At 50.0% G+C, this 17,290-nt stretch overlaps 1 protein-coding gene across 1 annotated transcript in view; it reads left to right on the forward strand.

Moving 5' to 3' along the window:
• The window catches only part of LOC144147090 (uncharacterized), a 242,100-nt gene that overhangs the window by 99,480 nt on the left and 125,330 nt on the right, over nucleotides 1–17,290 (forward strand). The window contains exon 7 of the mRNA XM_077679137.1: nucleotides 8,099–8,178. Coding sequence (XP_077535263.1) covers nucleotides 8,099–8,178 — 80 coding nt within the window. The remainder of the gene's footprint in view (nucleotides 1–8,098; nucleotides 8,179–17,290) is intronic.

Here is a 17,290-nt window from a genome sequence, read left to right on the forward strand (position 1 = left end):
ACATTCCCATCTACGGACGTTGTACCGTAACAGCAAACGGCTGTAAGTCTTGTTTCTCGAGACTATACCGAAAGAAATTTAGCGACAATTAGCCGCTAAGACGATTCTAAGATTGAGCTCAGTATCGTTTTCGTTTCGAAGTTGCATAGTTTACAGTGAGGTTGCATATATCGCAGAATTCCTGTCGTGCCAATACATCAGTACATTAGCTCTATAGATCCCGTCATGCAACAGAGAAATGACACGCCGCCTTCAGAAATGGAGGGATAAGCGTCTCTTATAGGTTACCGGGTAGTTATTAGGTAACAACTAAAGGTTACATGTCCGACTTTGTTGAGGTAACCCATAAACCGATGGAGTAACCGTTACACCAATTTTCATTTCACGCTCGTAGCCCTTATAATAGACTGGGTTCAAAAAAAATATTGCAATATCTATGCTATAAGTTACATATATTTAAACGTTGCATTATCGGTTACCAGCATGAGAGTGTATGGAAGAGCATCGGAGAGCCCCATGTTGGTCCGCGAGAATAAAAGTGTAATTTTTCCAAGTTTTGTTCATCCAAATACTAAAAGGGCTGCTCATTCGCAAATTGCTAGCAAGCGCGTTTTGTGCGGAACACTCCTTGGAGTGCGCCCCCTGGACGCAAATCGTCGCTGAAGCACTGCGGCTGGTCCTTCGGGAAATTTTGAATAGGGCGATGAGTTTTAAAGGCGATAGTCTTTCTTGGGCTACTTAAACCCAGAAGCCTTGGCCTGTCTGTCTGTTTGTGACTTGATTCAGCCACCCAGACCAAGTGAAACGGAATCTGGGCAATAGTCTTATATAACCACAGCCAAATCAAAACGCCTAAGTCCGGTGGCAATCTTCATACATGTCAACATTGTTGAACAAGGACAAACCATTACGCAATTGTGAGGCGAGACTTTCATACATAAGTGATATTTGCAGCGTTCCTTAAGTAAACAATCATGAATGCTTGGATTTTTGCGATATCAAATCAAATACTATATCAACTGCCTGAAATCTTCACCCGCGCCACTTTCGCCTTTGGTGGAATTTTATGAAATCAAACCGCAACAGTAAAGAAAGGTTCCACTAGATAGGTTCCGCGTTCCGCTTGAAATTCCCGAGTAGCAGGGAAACATGGTTCTCTAAAGATTGTAGTAGTTTTCCTCAGATCAAGCGTGCCTCCGAAGCACGGCAGCGCTGGCAGCGAGGCACCCGTCCCGCAGAAGTAGAACGCGGTAAATTTAAATTGAGTTGAACAAACCCCTAGCGTGTTATCTTGCGAGGAACTAGACGGAAGAGGAACAGCATGTGAGGTGGTCGGGAACGAGAAGGGAGGCGTTTAGTTGGCACAGGCGCCAGTCGAGTATTGTCTTTCGTCGACATTTGCAACGGAAGGAGCAGCTACGCGGCTATTTTTTTTAATTCAGAGCATTTCAGTAACTCACGATGTCACCTGCGTTGACGTCCGTCGTAGTCCGCACCCTCGTTTTCCGCACCCCACCCCCTACACTATATAAAAGAAATACTATCCGGCGCCTGGTTTCGATCCCTCGACCCTGCGGGCAGAACGCAATGTATATGGTGCTCTACCCACTGCGCCACAAAGCCGACACAGAATGGGAGGCTACGAACGCGCCTTATATCCTTGACGCATTCAAACTACGTGAAGGAGCTGCTGATACAACGCATTCACTACCACCAACTCCCCAAAAACTAAACGTTACCGCAATACACCCACCCCCTATGGGACGCATTTACTCGAGTCCCCCTCGCGGGGAGATGGGACCACCAAAAACAACGCGTTGTGGACTGCGCAGTAATGTGCCGGCACGTGCGAGAACCGCTCGCGCTGTTCGTTCCAGGCCGGGGGCGCGCGAGCACTGCGAAGGCGGGAAATTTGAACTGCTTTGGACAAACCTCCGTTGAATTCATCAAGATAGAAGTGAGACAGGGAGGCGAAGAGCGTGATGGGTAGTAGCAGTAAGCGGATAACGGTACCACAGGCCGTTATGGCGAATCACTGCTCTGCATTTACGACAGCTTTCAGGTTGAGTGGAACGGCTTTAATTTTTTTACCATTATACTCAGTTCGTACGAGGTTCAGGAGGCCATGTTGTCCTGGAATGTGAACCACTATACCCAGCAGAATAGGGGGTTATTTTAAACATTTTATTTTGTTTTTATACCCAATACATTTTATACCGAGACAAATTCTATTATCAATCAATATTACCTCCATGGCATAACATAGGCACAACAAACAGTTTTCCTATAACACGAGTGCGCTTTATAGCGGCCCCATTCTGCTAACTATAATGTCCAGAGGTTAAAATATTTTTACAAGGCGAGGATGCGGTAGAGAAAAATGTATTAAGAGTATTTACACCACAGGCACGTGTCAGCTTCTCAACTTCCCTTTTACGGCTACCTGCACGACTACTACAAATTCTCCTGATCTAACGTGGTGGATGGGAAATCAGGCGCCTTACTGGCAGGTACAGCCAGACACCTGGGGCCGTGGTCACTTCCCCATACTTATTTATTTAAGCCCACACATTACCCCCAAAGTCAAGCGGAAGGTCTGTATTAACAACTGGGACAAATTCTGTACACTTACTGCGGACATACGCTATCGGGATCCACATTGCACACTACACTGACTGAAAAGCTAAAAGAGGCTACGATCAAAACGTGGGTAGAGGAGGCCGAACCGAACCCTGGCATGCACCTCTTCAATTTGTGGGCTGCACGGAAAGGAGCAGATATCGCTGCCCGCAGAATTCCGCACTCCCTCCCGCACAGGAACAGGGTTAACCACCTTACATCCAAAGCCGGACAATACCAAAAGTTTTTTTCGCGTGAAAGGTGACTACGGTGGAGCGACGGTATGAATGGTCGTACATCAAATCGCAAACTTTGGAGCGCATTCTGACCAATGGAAAAAAGTCGTCGACCACCCCATCCGGTGGCAAGCTTTCGCCTTGCGGCTCATGAGACTCCAGAATAATTTGCCAAACGGGCAGTTCGGCAATTCTGCCCACTACACGATGCACCACACACGCTTCCCCATGATCCTCCTTCTCCTGCATCCAACACAGATGGCCTAGGTACTCCGTTTCCGCTTGCAGAACTACTCACCGCTACTCAATGTTCCAAAAAACGTACCACACGAGGCCCGGGCGGTGTACCGTACTAGGTTTACCAAAACTTGGTGGGAGGTATGCTCAATACTATTCCGGATATATTTAATGAGACGTGGACAACCTCAACAATCCCGGCCGAATGAAAGCACTCAATAGTTCCATTAGCTAAGCCTGGAAAACCTTCGAACCGATTATAGAATGTCGACAAATATTCTTGACTCCCACCATCTGCAAACTAGCAGAACAAATGCTGGCGACACGTCTTGCTGGCTGGAAAAGGATCGCAAATATCACCCAGCACAAATGGGGTTTCGTCCTGGTCTTGGCACGGAAGATGGTTCGGCGATGTTGGCCGAAGACATCTGGAATGTCTCCTCTTACAGCCAGCCAATCGTACCATACTGGCAACCGATATTTCAAAGGCGTATGATAATCTATCCCACGACGCTAACATTTGTGTTATGTTTGAGTTGGGCCTGCCACGTCGTGTGGTTGATTATGTCGCCGCATTTTTTTAATACCGTACATTCTCTCACTCTGTAGAAGGGAAGCCAGAAGGCCTGTTTCACTCGGTGCGAGGTGTCCCCAAGGGAGCTGTGCTGCCACCCATACTATTTACATTGTACTTATTCACTTAGCGTGGCAGCTGGACATTATGCAGCACACACGCCTCCTCATCTACGCGGATGATATCACAGTATGGTCGCCAAGCAAAAACGTACATATACAGTTGAAGTTATCCAGGCAGTTGCAGCGACGGTTGGCCTTACTATCTCCGCGGAGAAGACAAAGAACACGACAGATGCTAACAAAGCTGGGCGCAAGAAGCTCGCCGTGCACATTCCATCTATACGCATAGGCACTCATCAGCTTTCTGAAGCAACAGGGCCCCGTGTTCTGGGCCTGCATATTCACCAGGCTGCTACCGCTAGAGCATGGATAAAAGGAGTGAGCAATGTGCGGCCAATGCAAGTCGCTTAATCCGCCGCAGTGCACCAAAGGGGGGTGGTGGTTGCTCCGAGGCTGGCGTGCGCTGTACTCCAACAACGATTGTTTTATGACGCCCAATTTCAGCGTCTCACCATTTCCCAACATGCTAAACTGAAAGCTATCAATATAGAAGCCATGCCAGCTATACCGGTTTTTCGCGCATCACCCCAGTACCGGTCCTCCAGCAACAAGCTCAGCTGAACACAACTGACGAGCTCATGAATCAACGCCGAGCTGTGCGACTGTCCAAGTAAGCAGGTCTGCAGAAGGGCCATGCACTGCACGACCACTTCCATCCGGGCACCTTGGCTACTCCGGAAAGTCAGGATTACCTTCCACCCTGGGGTTATACGATTATAACCTCCAGCAAGACAGGCCATCTGCAGAAAAGGTGGACCAAGGAGGGTAAAGTACAGCTCTCTTCCTTCCCAAATAATCCGGACCAGACGATCAATGCCTCCTCTATACCGACGCTTCAGCACAGGAAGACATGGAGTCACAGCGTGGACCAGCCCCGCTTATCCCAGCATCAAAGGCCGTATTTTCTGCGCCTCTGCCACATCCACCCCAATCCTTTTGGAATTTCAGGCTATACAAGACGCCCTCCTGGTGCAGCTGGCTCCAATGAAGCCTTAACAACCATCAATCATCATACCGACTCTACGCAAGTGATCCACTATATTAAACAGGTTGCGCAGACCCCCATCACCTGCCAACGTATACACCAGCTCGACAGCAAAATACATTCAAAGGTGATTGCCATGCGTTCCTGGTCACACCAGTATTATTGGAAATGAACGGGCTTTCTTCCTGTCCCGCAACTGCCCGGCCCCATTATCCACGCCCAGAGCCCAAGTGATCCATGGGCCACACAAATGGCTGCAAAGAGGATCTGCGATGCCGAACGCGTGCTCTCATACCTCCGTGTTCAGTTCTCCTCCCCCTCAACCTAACTAGGATGGAGGAGGTTGTACTACGAAGGATCCGACTGGGCGTGGCTCTTACTCCTGCCCGCACGAGTGGCTGGAAAAGGGATTACCGAGGGCATGGAAAATGTCGAACCTGCTCTGATGAAACGGCTCCGGCCAGACATTCACCACCTAATATGGACATGTCTTAAAACTAAGGACATCCAAAGGAAATGTTTGATGGCAGCAGGCCAAAGTTTTCCGCAAGACACCCATTAACATCGGTGACTCCGTTCTCCTGCCTATCGTTCCTTGCTGGACTATATCCGGGAGGCCAACCTAGTTTCCTGGATATACGTAGATCGGACTCTCTAATTTCTACTATATCTTCAGGCGATTAAATAAGCGAAAAAACAACAAGTGCTAACCGTATAAAACTGGACTAGCGTGTATTCTTTACACCTACCTCATAATCCTTCCCACGAGTCAGTAGTCGTTTAAGCACACTATCTTGGTTCTACTTCTTTCGGGATAAGTAGAATAAAGCAGTAGTTCCAGCCTTTTCCTCTACCCTCACGCCTCCGGTAGCAGCATATGTATTGAAAGGAACAGGAGTACCCAATTGGGACAAGAGATATCTTAAAAAGTGTTATACCCATTCGTGTTATTAGCATAATGGCCTACCAGGGCATCGCGGGTACTATCGCTAGTTCGTCAATACATAGGAAGTGCCTAACTGGTTTTCTTACCGCGAAAGCTGGAATATCGTACTGGTTGCGTGCGGTTGCGTGTGATATAATAAAATAATTTGAACTAATAGCACAAGGACGTGGGCGACAGGACGGAGTAAAGATAGTACAAGCGCTGTTCTTTCCGTTCTTGCCTCCGCGTCCTTGCGCTGTTTGTTCAAATGATATATAGCCAACTATTCGAAACACAAGCCTTAAATATATATATAATAAAACAATCGATCGTCCATCCCGTTATGTCCGACAAATGATGGCATATTCGTACCGAAAACCCCGAAAACATGCTTCCTTATGAGCGCAAAGTGATGATCTTGTGAGGGTGCAGTACTTTCAAAAATGCCATGAGCGACAACTAATTTTGTGCGTCTGAGAGCATCGCGTATGTTTTAAACTTCTGCGCGACGCACAATGCCTAGTACAGTGATCACAAGTCTAGAATAACAATGCTTAACTCTTTCGCGACCGCGCCTATTCAAATCGATCAATTTGATCGATACTTTGGGAGCGCCGTTTTATAGCGTTCCAGGCGTTGCTCGAACAAATAAAGCTGTACGGAGTTAGATCAGAACATGCCCTTTCAAAATCAGTTTTGTTTACATTTTTGCAACAGAAATGGGATTTTTGACACGCCTTTGAATACCCTGGGTATGGAAAAAGGGCGTGGTCATCGCGCGTCACTGCTACCAACGAAGAATGCGTGCCACTCGTTATTACTCTGCACCAACGTTTGTTTTTTGCTACAAGGGCTACAAGAAGCAGCAAAAGATTTTCAATCGTCATGTTCGTGCTCTGACAGTAATAATCCCAGAAATCGGCTGAAAATGCCAAGCTGTGCCTGGTTGCAAAGTATTTTATGATTTTCGGCAGTTATATTGCCTTTGCGCACGTTGTTCTAAGTTCTGTGGTAGTTATACTTACCCCAGAACCATTCGCGAACAGTTTACAACAGTTTTGGTTTCGTTTCTGCATCGCAAAATTCATATTTAGCGCTACTACGCAGTTACCCAACTTCAAGGCTACCTGCCATCATAGAGTTTCATACTAATGTATATTAGTATGAAACTCTATGCCTGCCATCGCGCCTGGAGCGTCCGCGACTCATCCTCGAACAAAGCACGCCGCTCCTGATTTCCCCCCACCCTAACCCGATTTCTGCGATAAGAACTTCAGATGCAAGTCAAAAGATCACACCCACTAGTCAGATATCTGTTCCGCCGAGGACAGCGCTTCAAACCGACCTTACACTGCCAGCTGTTCGCCTTCCAGTTTCATTTCCATGCGAGGGTTTATCCGGGTGTCTAATGTTGCTGCTTAGTTGAACCGTCTATTTGGACGGAGTCTCCAATAAGTTGTTGAACTGTTTCAATTGAAAACTGTTAGGTGGCGCTGCAACAGAGGATGCTCGTTGTGCTGATCTTTTTCATCGCGCAACTGCTACTCGGCCAAAGATAGCAGGGCACAATTCTAGCGCATCGTACCTCATTTTTGCGAGCAAGGCTACAATTGCGAGTAGGAAGATGATAATAAAACTCAGCTTTATGTTTTGAGAGATAACTGACCGTGAACGTGAACACGCATCAACCACGGCGTTCCATTTTCAACTTCAAGCATGTTTTTTTTCCGCATAGCGAGCTTGTCCCAAATATTGTGCTCGCTGTAAATGCAAAGTCAGTCATTCACAAGGTGTTTTTACGTTATGTGGGGACAAATTGGTGCCTCTGATAATGTCAAACCGCAACATTTATTCCAGGGAACCACCCACAATTGCACATTTTGAATTGAAGGTTGGGCTTCACCGCATGACACGAGCACCGTGTGTGATAACATATTTTATTTATATCTGACAAACTGTTCCGCGCAAGTCGACATTTTTCTAGGGCGTTTTTTTGAAATGTTTCCCTAAAAAATGCATATTCTAATTTTTTCTACTTCCGGTGGTTTGATATACACAACTCCTTTTTTATCATTTTTTTCGAGAACTTGACAAAAATTTTGATTTTGATATTTTTTGACAACTATGATATATAAAAACATTTTAAAAAGTGGTGTTATTGGAAAGGTCATTAAATATTCTGTATTTTTTGTTCCAGTAATTAGTGCATAACCAATTTTTTTAGCCGGAAAAAATGTTTTCTTAGCCTCCTAAAATTTGGTCAATTTTCCGGTGGTAGCGAAAGAGTTAAAACGCCAACAATTTAAAAATAGTCCCTGAATAAACATGGTGGACACAGTTAGCTGAATGCAAAACATGCTTGGAAATATTTGTGCATCATTTTTTTTTCCTTTCTGATAGGTGCAGGAACGTGTTCTCCCAAGGACCTTTCGGATGGCATTGACAAGGTTATACGCTTCGCCTACAATGAAGGGCACCAGGTGAGGTCGTAAGGACAAACGCAGGGAAAGACAAATAATAATTTGAGAACAACTGTCTCGTAATAAATACTTGTTTTGCAGACGCACACTGAATGCGAACACTATTTATTAGTGGCGTTTGGTAACAGCTTTTCTCGATGCATAGAACCCTAATTTGGCTGTATATATCCATGTTAAATTTAGGAACCGTACACGCCAATGTGAAACAGTTACATTAGAGAACCCTTGTCTTTCGGTGTAAAAATTTCCGAAGCATGCAACTTTACATCGGGAGTCAACAATCCGTAGAGTATTTATCGGAAGGAACAAGGGAAGGCACCAAGTGGTGGAAGGGTGAGGTAGGGTGTGAGCTGCGTAGAGGGATAGTATGACAGAAAGAAAGTATGGAGCAACAAAGATATATGACAAGAGGAGATGCACGGAATACAAGACAGGCAAATTGAACTCTGATCCAAGGGGCCCGTGTACGGTTCCTGAGTTCTATTCCTAACATTATTCGTTGTATGGCGAGGTGAGCTGACCTGAGTTTCCTTTCTAGTTGTTTAGTAAGCCGCCACGTTTCAGCTTCTAATGCAATTACCGGTTGTATGTACTGGTTATATATTTTTCTCTTTCGTGAAAGAGATAGCTTAATTTTTATTATTTGTGAGTGCTCGCTGAGTGCTTCCCACCCCATACCTATTCTGCAACGGATTTTTCTGTTGTGGTTGTGATCAGCGTTAACCCGGGGTACCGCTCCTATGCCAGCCCGCCCAGCGCAAGAAAGGCCGGGAAAGGCGCGGGGCAGGGAGTGTGTACCCTGGTGAGGAAAGGAATCACGTACATAGAACACGGCTTACTGCAGAACAGTACCATTGAACACTTGGCAATCGAAGTCGTGACGGGCCGAAAGAAGAAAGAAAGCACGTATTTAATCAACATCTACAGTAACCCCAAGCAATCCCAACAAAAGTTCAGATCACTCATGCAAAGAACGAAGCAGCTTGCCGGGGACGACACCGCGCTCGTTTGCGGTCACCCGCAAGCAGGCCATCACAGACTGGAATAAATAGAGAACGGAGCTGGACGCCCTGATCATCGGACAGGCCCAGGAAGAGGAGGATGGAGACATCGAGAAGTGGACGCGAGCCTTGAACGCGGCCGCGAAAACAGCCACCAAGGAACTCGAGGTCGAAGAAGAGACCCCGCAGCTGGACAGCCGCCTCGCGCACTTGCTGGAGGCGAGGAACTCGCTGAAGGCTCGATGGCGGAGGCAACGCCACAACAGAAGGCTCCGCAAAAGAATAGCACTGTTAAACATCGAAATCGAGAAGCACAGCGCGGTGCTCTGCCGACAGCAGTGGCAGGCGGTCTGTCAGGAAGCGGACGGCCAGATCCATAAGAGCAGGACCTGGCATCTGCTCCGGCACCTCCTTGACGAAGGCAAAACGAAAGGGGCCCAACAGCACACCCTCGCACGGACGCTGCACAAAGCGAAAAGGGAGCTCGGCGAGGCCGAGGTCCGCCGGCGCATAAACGACCAGTACCTCCCGTCCACCCCGCCGACCCCCCTCCCGAGTTACGCGGGCGAGGCCAATGCCAAGCTCGACGCCGACATCGAGGAATGGGAGGTGCGGGCAGTCATCCAAACGATAAACAGCAAGTCCGCCCCAGGGCCGGACGGGGTTACCAACAAAGCCCTACGCAACCTGAGCGATGCGGCGATAAAATCGCTGACGAGGTACTACAACCAGTGCTGGCGAACCGGCAAGCTCCCGGCCAGCTGGAAGGAGGCAAAGACGGTCCTGATCCCGAAGCCGGGAAAGGAACCGAGCATAGACAGCCTGCGGCCGATATCCCTGACGTCCTGCGTGGGGAAGGTGCTGGAGCACGTCCTGCTCAACAAGTGGCAGACATACCTCGAAGAGGAAGGCCTGTACCCGGACACCATGCTGGGCTTCAGGGCCAAGTTAAGCACCCAGGATGCAATGTTGCTGCTCAAGAACGAAGTCATCGACCGGCCGGCCGGCTCCATGGACAACCGGGCGGTGCTCGGCCTAGATCTGAAAGGGGCGTTTGACAACGTCCGACACTCAGCCATCCTGGACCAGGTCTCGCGCCTCAACATGGGGGAGAGGTCGTTCGCGTACATTCGCGACTTCCTCTCGGGCCGCACCGCGAGGATCGTTGCCGGTGACATGGAGCTGCCAAAGAAGAGCCTGGGGAGCACGGGGACGCCACAGGGCGCCGTGATCTCGCCGACGCTGTTTAACATCGTAATGATCGGGGTCGCCCAGCGCCTCCAGGGCGTCCCGAAAGTCGGACACACCATATACGCGGACGACATCACGCTGTGGGTGTCCGGCGGCAGTGACGGCGAGATCGAGGCGTCCCTGCAAGAGGCCATCGACGCAGTCGAAGATCACCTAAAAGACACGGGTCTGACGTGCTCCCCGACCAAGTCGGAGCTGCTGGTACTAACACCAAAGAGAAGAGGAAGCCACAAGAGAGGAGAAGAAAGAAACATCCACCTGAAGACGCGGGACGGGACGGCCATTCCGAGGGTGAAGACGCTGCGAGTCCTCGGACTACACATCGACGCCCACGGACACAACGGCTTCACCGTTGCCAAGTTGGAATCAAAAGTCGCAATGGCCTTGAGGTTGATCAAAAGAGTGGCGTCCAGACACGGAGGCATGAGAGAGGCGAATCTCCTCAGGCTGGTCCAGTCGTTCGCCGTCAGCCACGTTGCATATGTAGCTGCATTCCACAATTGGACGGTGGCGGAGCGAGGGAAAGTGGACGCTCTGCTACGCAAAGCTTATAAGACGGCCCTGGGCCTATACGCACATACCAACACAGAAAGGCTTCTCGAACGGGGGGGGGCACAACACCCTCAGCGAGATAGCTGAGGCCCAGGGCACCGCGCAGATCGCGAGGCTTACGCAGACGAGAACTGGTAGGGCTATTCTACGTAGTGTAGGCTACCGGTCGCAATTAACGCGAGAAGGCGAAAGCGAGAGCGGCGGGTGCGGCGGCGGGAGCGGTGGTGGTGGTCGTGGTGGTGGAGGCAGGGGGTGGCCGGCAAGCCGGCCGCCGATGCCGAAGCCGGCGCGGTCGCTGCCGCGCGGGCTGCTCGCCCTCATGCACGTGCCGCCGCTGCCGAAGCACATGGACCCAGAAGAGAACCGAGAGCGGCGAGCGGCCAGAGCGAAAGCCCTAACGGACGTGCACGCGGCGGACACCAACGCCTTCTACGTGGACGCGGCGGAATACCCAGGCCGCCGGGGCACGTACGCCGTGGCCGTAATTGCAGCGACCTCCGGGAAGCTGTGCTCGGCGGGCAGCGGTAGGGCCCGGGACTCAACGCAAGCGGAGGAGCTGGCGATCGCGCTGGCCCTGGTGGACCCACGGTGCGCGACAGTGATCAGTGACTCGCGAAACGCGATACTGAGCTACGCTCGGAACTCGGTGTCGGAGTGCGCGAACAGGGTGTGCGGGGCCCTGCCCCGACGGACGCTACCGGTGGTCCTCAAGTGGTTTCCGGCACACGTGGGACCGGTGGGGACCGGGACCAACCGCAACGAGGAGGCGGACCGAGCGGCGTGCGTGCTAACGAGACACGATGGCGCCGCCGTCGCTGGTGCGGCCGCTGCCGCGGCTGCTGCTGCTGCGCCCGCGGAGGGTGCGGCGGCGGCTCGGGTGGCGGCTGCGGCCGAGGCGAGTCTGCCTCCTCCTCCTACTCCATCGAACGCGGAAGACTACTACAGGGAAGAAGAGGAGGCAACCCCGGTCAGCTCCTACAAGGATGTGCTTGCGTGGTACAGAGAGACGAGGCGCGCCTTCCCGCCGCCACACTGTAAACTCACCAGGAGGGAAGGGGTGCTCGTGCGACAGCTCCAAACGCGGGCGATATGGACGCCCGTGGTCGCCAAGCACGTGTGCCCCGAACTATACCCAACGGACGAGTGTGCGCTGTGCGGGAGCGCTCGTGCGACCATGCAGCACATGCTGTGGGGTTGCCTCAATCAACCACCGACAACAACGGAGGAGGACGATGATCCGCTCCCACCAAGCATGAGGGACGCGGTAACCAGCGTCAACTACGAACTCCAAAAGATGGCTGCCGAGCTCGCGCTCGCGGCCATCGAACGCCAGCGGCCGAAAGTGCGACTTTCCACCACCCCTTGCACGGGGTCCGGTGAGAAGCGCCAGTAGGTAACCCACCGCGTTTACGCAGGCCTGAATAAATGTTGTTTCTCTCTCTCTCTGTCCGAGGTAGTTACAATGTTTTTTTTACACTTTCGCTCCCTCAGCTGAGGAGGATGTTTTTGGTGTGCTTATTACTCATCACGTTAGACTTATGGATCCTTATTTCTAGCCCCACGGCCATGCTCTATGATTGTATTTCCTCAAGCACTGTTTGCATGAGTTCTGCAGTTTAACCCAGAGAGACTATGTCATCCGCAAACCTCAAATGGCTCAAATATTCCCTATATATCCTTAGGCTTATGCTGTTCCAGTCAAGATGACTAAATACTCCCTCCAGACATGCTCAAAATAGTTTTGGCCAGATGGCATCTCCCTGTCTTACTCTCCTAGGGATCGGAAGTTTATCGCTTTTCTTGTGGAGAGTTAGCCCGCCCATGTATTCCTTATATAAGTCTTCTAGAAGTGTCATATAGGTTTCCTCTATTCATTGGTCTTTTAGTGCTTCTAGCACGGCGGCAGTGGCTACGGAATTACACGCTTTCTCACAATCTATAAATGCTATGTCGAGCGGTTTAGTGTCCTCTGCGGATTTTTCTATCACTTGATTCACGACATGGATGTGATCCATGGCTGAGTTCCTTTTCCTAATCCCAGCATGATCTCTGGGTGGCTCGGAATCTAGGCTGTCACTTATGCGGCTAACAAAAATTTGGTAAAACGCTTGGACGCCACCGAGGGTAGGCCGATGAGTCTGTAATCCCTCAGCTTCTTGGGACCTTCGTTATTATGGATCAGCCTCATGTTGGCGGTTTCCAGGAAATTCGCACATTTGGGTCTTGAAGTCATTCCTAAAATTGTGCAGCAAGCCTTTCCAGTAGAACATCTCTTCCCTCCTTCAAATAATCTACGGTGGTGCCTCGTCGTTTGCATCGTTTCCTATTTTTATGCCTTTGAGAGCCGTTCCAGCTTCCTTATTAGTTCCTAATGGGATATTGCAAGTTCAGTTTGTAGTCTCAGTAGTTTCCCCTGGTGTAATGTCACTGGCGTACAGCCTGGTTTAGACACGTTCTGCTACCTTTAATATCTCGTCCAAATTTTACGCGATGTTACCCTGCTCGTCTCTAAATGCATACATCCTGTCTGTGCCCATGGCTAGCTTTCTTTTAGTTGCTTTCGAGCTTCCTTCTATTTCCTGCATTTCTTCGATCAATGCCATATTATAGGCAGGAAAGTTACTTTGCTTCTGTTAATCAGGTTTGACAGCTCGGCTGAACCATACCGATCCGCCGTACGTGACGCTTTCCTCTTCCTACACGTTTGGCAGTTAGTTCCTTCGTTTTCTTAGTTATCAAGTCTGTCCCCCATGTTGCTTTTCCAACAGCTGCTGCTTATTTACTGACTAGAGATGTTAGGTTGTAATTTAGCATGTCTACACTGACCTCGTACTTCTCCTTGAGGAGCGCGAATTTGTTTTGAAGTGGTATTTCAAACTTCTGCAATCTTGCTCTGAGGGACTCCACACGGGGTTTAGTAGTTTCACGAGTTTCCTTCTTTATCCTTCAGGAGTCATCCATAACGTGCACCTAACCATCCTATGATCGCTGCTCCGAACCTTACTTACCACCTCGACGTCATGCATGATACATGGTTGTCACTTAGAATGCATTCAATTTTGTTTTTTGTTGTATTATCGCGAGTTTTTCATGTCCATTTCTTATTCCTTCGTTTGTAAATGAATCTGTACATCAACCTCAGGTAATGTCTCTCTGGAAATGCCAGCAGTGTATCTCTTCGTCTGTTGCGATTGCTTAGTTCGACGGTTCCGATTGACCTTTCTCCAATTTCCTCCTTTCCGGCCTTAGCGTAAAGTCTCCCGTCCCAATCATGAGATGTGCTTCTTCCTTTCTTGCTGATTGGAAATCCTCCTAAGAGCTGTCCACGGCTTCATCATCATGGCTGGTTGCTGGTGTCCAGGCCTGTACTCTATTTACCTCTATCTCGTGTTTAGCTTGATCACAGCCGCCGCGAGTTCTCCAAATTTATTGCTATTTCTCTGTGAATTAAAAATCCCACCCCGTGTTCTTTCTTCTCTTGGGGTACACTGCAGAACATAATATGCGCGCTAATGAGCTCCATGAAGCCTTCTACAGTCCTGCTAACTTCGCTTTACCATACAATATCCCACTTAACGTGCGAGAGCTTCTCTAGCAATACAGGTATGCTTCCCTCGCTAGACAGAACATGTGCGTTGAACGTGGCCAGGGTCACTTACCCTGGCAGGATAGGAAACGACCTACCTGGACCTGAGAAAAAAAGCGGAGTAGAAGACACCATTTGTTAAATCTCCCGCTGGGTGTGCGCCAGTCATGATCATCATCGTGGATTTCCCGTGGGAGTTAAGTGATCGTCCCCGCGAAGGGCAGCCATGGCCCAGGTCTCGCTTCTCTCGTTTTTCCGTTAACATTTCTGGTGCCGAAACCCGGGAGAATGAACATGTACGGCGAAGGAGACCACCGACGTCCCTTTTGGCTTGAGGCTCAAAGAAACCCGTGATTTGACTGCCGTTGACCGCCGTTGCCCTGCCCTCAGCCGGAGGTCGCCATGGCTGGCCCTGACCGCCCACATACGACCGACGGGAACCTTCAACGGGACGCAGATACGCACCGTCACGTCCAGGGTACCACGCTTGGGATCAGCTGCACGTCCCCCGAGTACCAAGCTGGTGACGACCTGGACGCCATGCGTTCGTTGAGAAAGGTTCTTCGCGCTGCAGTTACGAGGCTGCTAAAGGCAGCGACCCAGCTCCGGCAAGCTCCATCCCCGTGTGCGTTGGACTTGCTGGAGGCAATCAACGAGCTTGGTGGGAAAAACACTGAACTTAACGAGCTGAACGAGGCGATAGGTGAGCCTCTCGGAGGAGATGAGTTTGAACATGATTTTTACGACGTGATGAAATATCAGGAAAGTATATGCGGGGCCCACAGTAGGTTGCGATCAACCTTGAAGGACCTGCGGGCACCCGGCATTAAATGTACAGGCAAGGGCACTTCCCCCCCGTCCAGACTACCCTTCCCACGTCAGCTTGCGCACGTCTACCTCGCGAGTAGTACTGCTGAAGTTGATCGCGACAGCCACCTGAACGTTCCCGATAGTGACAACGTGCAGAAGCCAGATACGTCGACGTTCACGTCTACCACGCTGTCTGCAATGCTGACTTCTGATAGCATGAGGCCAGGACGTTCATTGGACTACAACGGCTCTAGGTCGGCGATGCAAGCAAATCCAGTTCCGCCCAACGCGACGTGTGACGAGAAGAGCTTCTGGGCCCAAACAGAATGAGAGGAGACAATTGAGACTAATTGTTTTAGGAAACGTCTCTCAAGTCTCGGTACAGGATCAAGCCGTCGTTGTACCGCAGGAATCAGCATTTCAAAATGCCAAAGACGAGGCTGAGCGCGAAGGCATGCAAGTGGGAGCCAGCTACGAGGCAGCTTCGAGCGTCCCAACGGAAGACGAACGTGGAGAACACGAGATTATGCCTGCCGCAGGCCAAGACGACGCAGTTGCTTCCTTCCAAGCAGACGACCAAAACCGTGGAGATGCCAAGGACTTTAACGAGAAGGCAGAACTACCACCGTGTGAAATCGAATGTATCTTCGTTTCAGACACAGTGAAGAGCGAACGCCTACCAAAAGTAATGAAAAGACGACCAGCTCTAGTCGACAAAATGTTTGTAAAGGTTGTACCCAGCCACGAATATGAGTTGCTCCACCTCAGCGAAGTTGGGAAAGGCGAGAAACCCTATCCAGTCCCGTCTGCCGCGTGTGAGCAGGCAGCAAGGCATGGTGGAGTACCTTCCGAACCATACATCGAGCTTGCAAGAAGCGCGAAAACGACCTCGTCAGGAGTGGGAAAACAAACAGAAGGCAAGCACAAGGCCGGCAGGAGAACACTACTAGATTCCCTGCACCACAGTAGCTATTTCACCCACATTTTTGGACTTGTACGACTTCGACTACGCCGCAAGAACTGCACGGCAAAAGAACTGCAACCTTCCGAGGCAGCTGCACACACAGTGTGGTTGTCGTCCGAATTACCTTGGCGTCCCTTGGCGGTCGTGAGGTCTGCACGACGGCGCAAGCACCGGTGGAAACGGAAGTGTGAATAGCATCCCCCGACCGTGTCACAAAGATTGACCTTGTAGACTGAAAAAACAAAATGCTAGGATTGCGGATTTATTGTGCACCTATCGATTATCTCGGGCGCGGGAGGATGTTAAATCTCCCGCTGGGTACGCGCCATTCATCATCATCATCATCATCATGAAGAGAGACCGTGCGAGTAATGTGATCGTCCCAGCGAAGGGCATCCATGGCCCAGGTCTCGCTTCTCTCGTTCTTCCGTTATTATTTCTGAAGTTAATATTTCGTTAATTCCGTTCCGTTAATATTCCGCTAATATTTCATTATTCAGCTCCGTTATATTCCGTTAATATTCCGTTAATATTTCATTATTCAATTAAAGAAGAAATGAACTTGGGCTGGCCTGTAGTGAGACAAACCGACAACCGGTGGACGATTAGGGTAACGAGGTGGACACTAACATTTGGGTCTAGACGTAGGGTAAGGCCATTACCCCGATAAATGAATAAAATTAAGAAAATCGGGGGCAAACTCTAGACTCTGGCAGCGCAGGACAGGAGTGGCTAGATGTCAATGGGAGAGTCCTTCGTCCTGCAGTGGATCTTAGTCGGCTGCTTCTGCTGATGATGATAATGACTACAACTGGAGCCGAAAGGGAAGAAAATGAGAAGCACCTGAACTGGAGGAAGCGTGCAGGAGACTGGATTGGCGCAGAGTTACGGAGGTTTAAAGAAGAGGGAAAGAAAACAGGAGGAAATGTAATGCCAAGAAACGAAGGC

The sequence above is a fragment of the Haemaphysalis longicornis genome, unplaced genomic scaffold, assembly GCF_048455015.1.
Source record: "Haemaphysalis longicornis isolate Haplotype H1 unplaced genomic scaffold, Haemaphysalis longicornis Haplotype H1 scaffold_7, whole genome shotgun sequence".
Taxonomy (NCBI): domain Eukaryota; kingdom Metazoa; phylum Arthropoda; class Arachnida; order Ixodida; family Ixodidae; genus Haemaphysalis; species Haemaphysalis longicornis.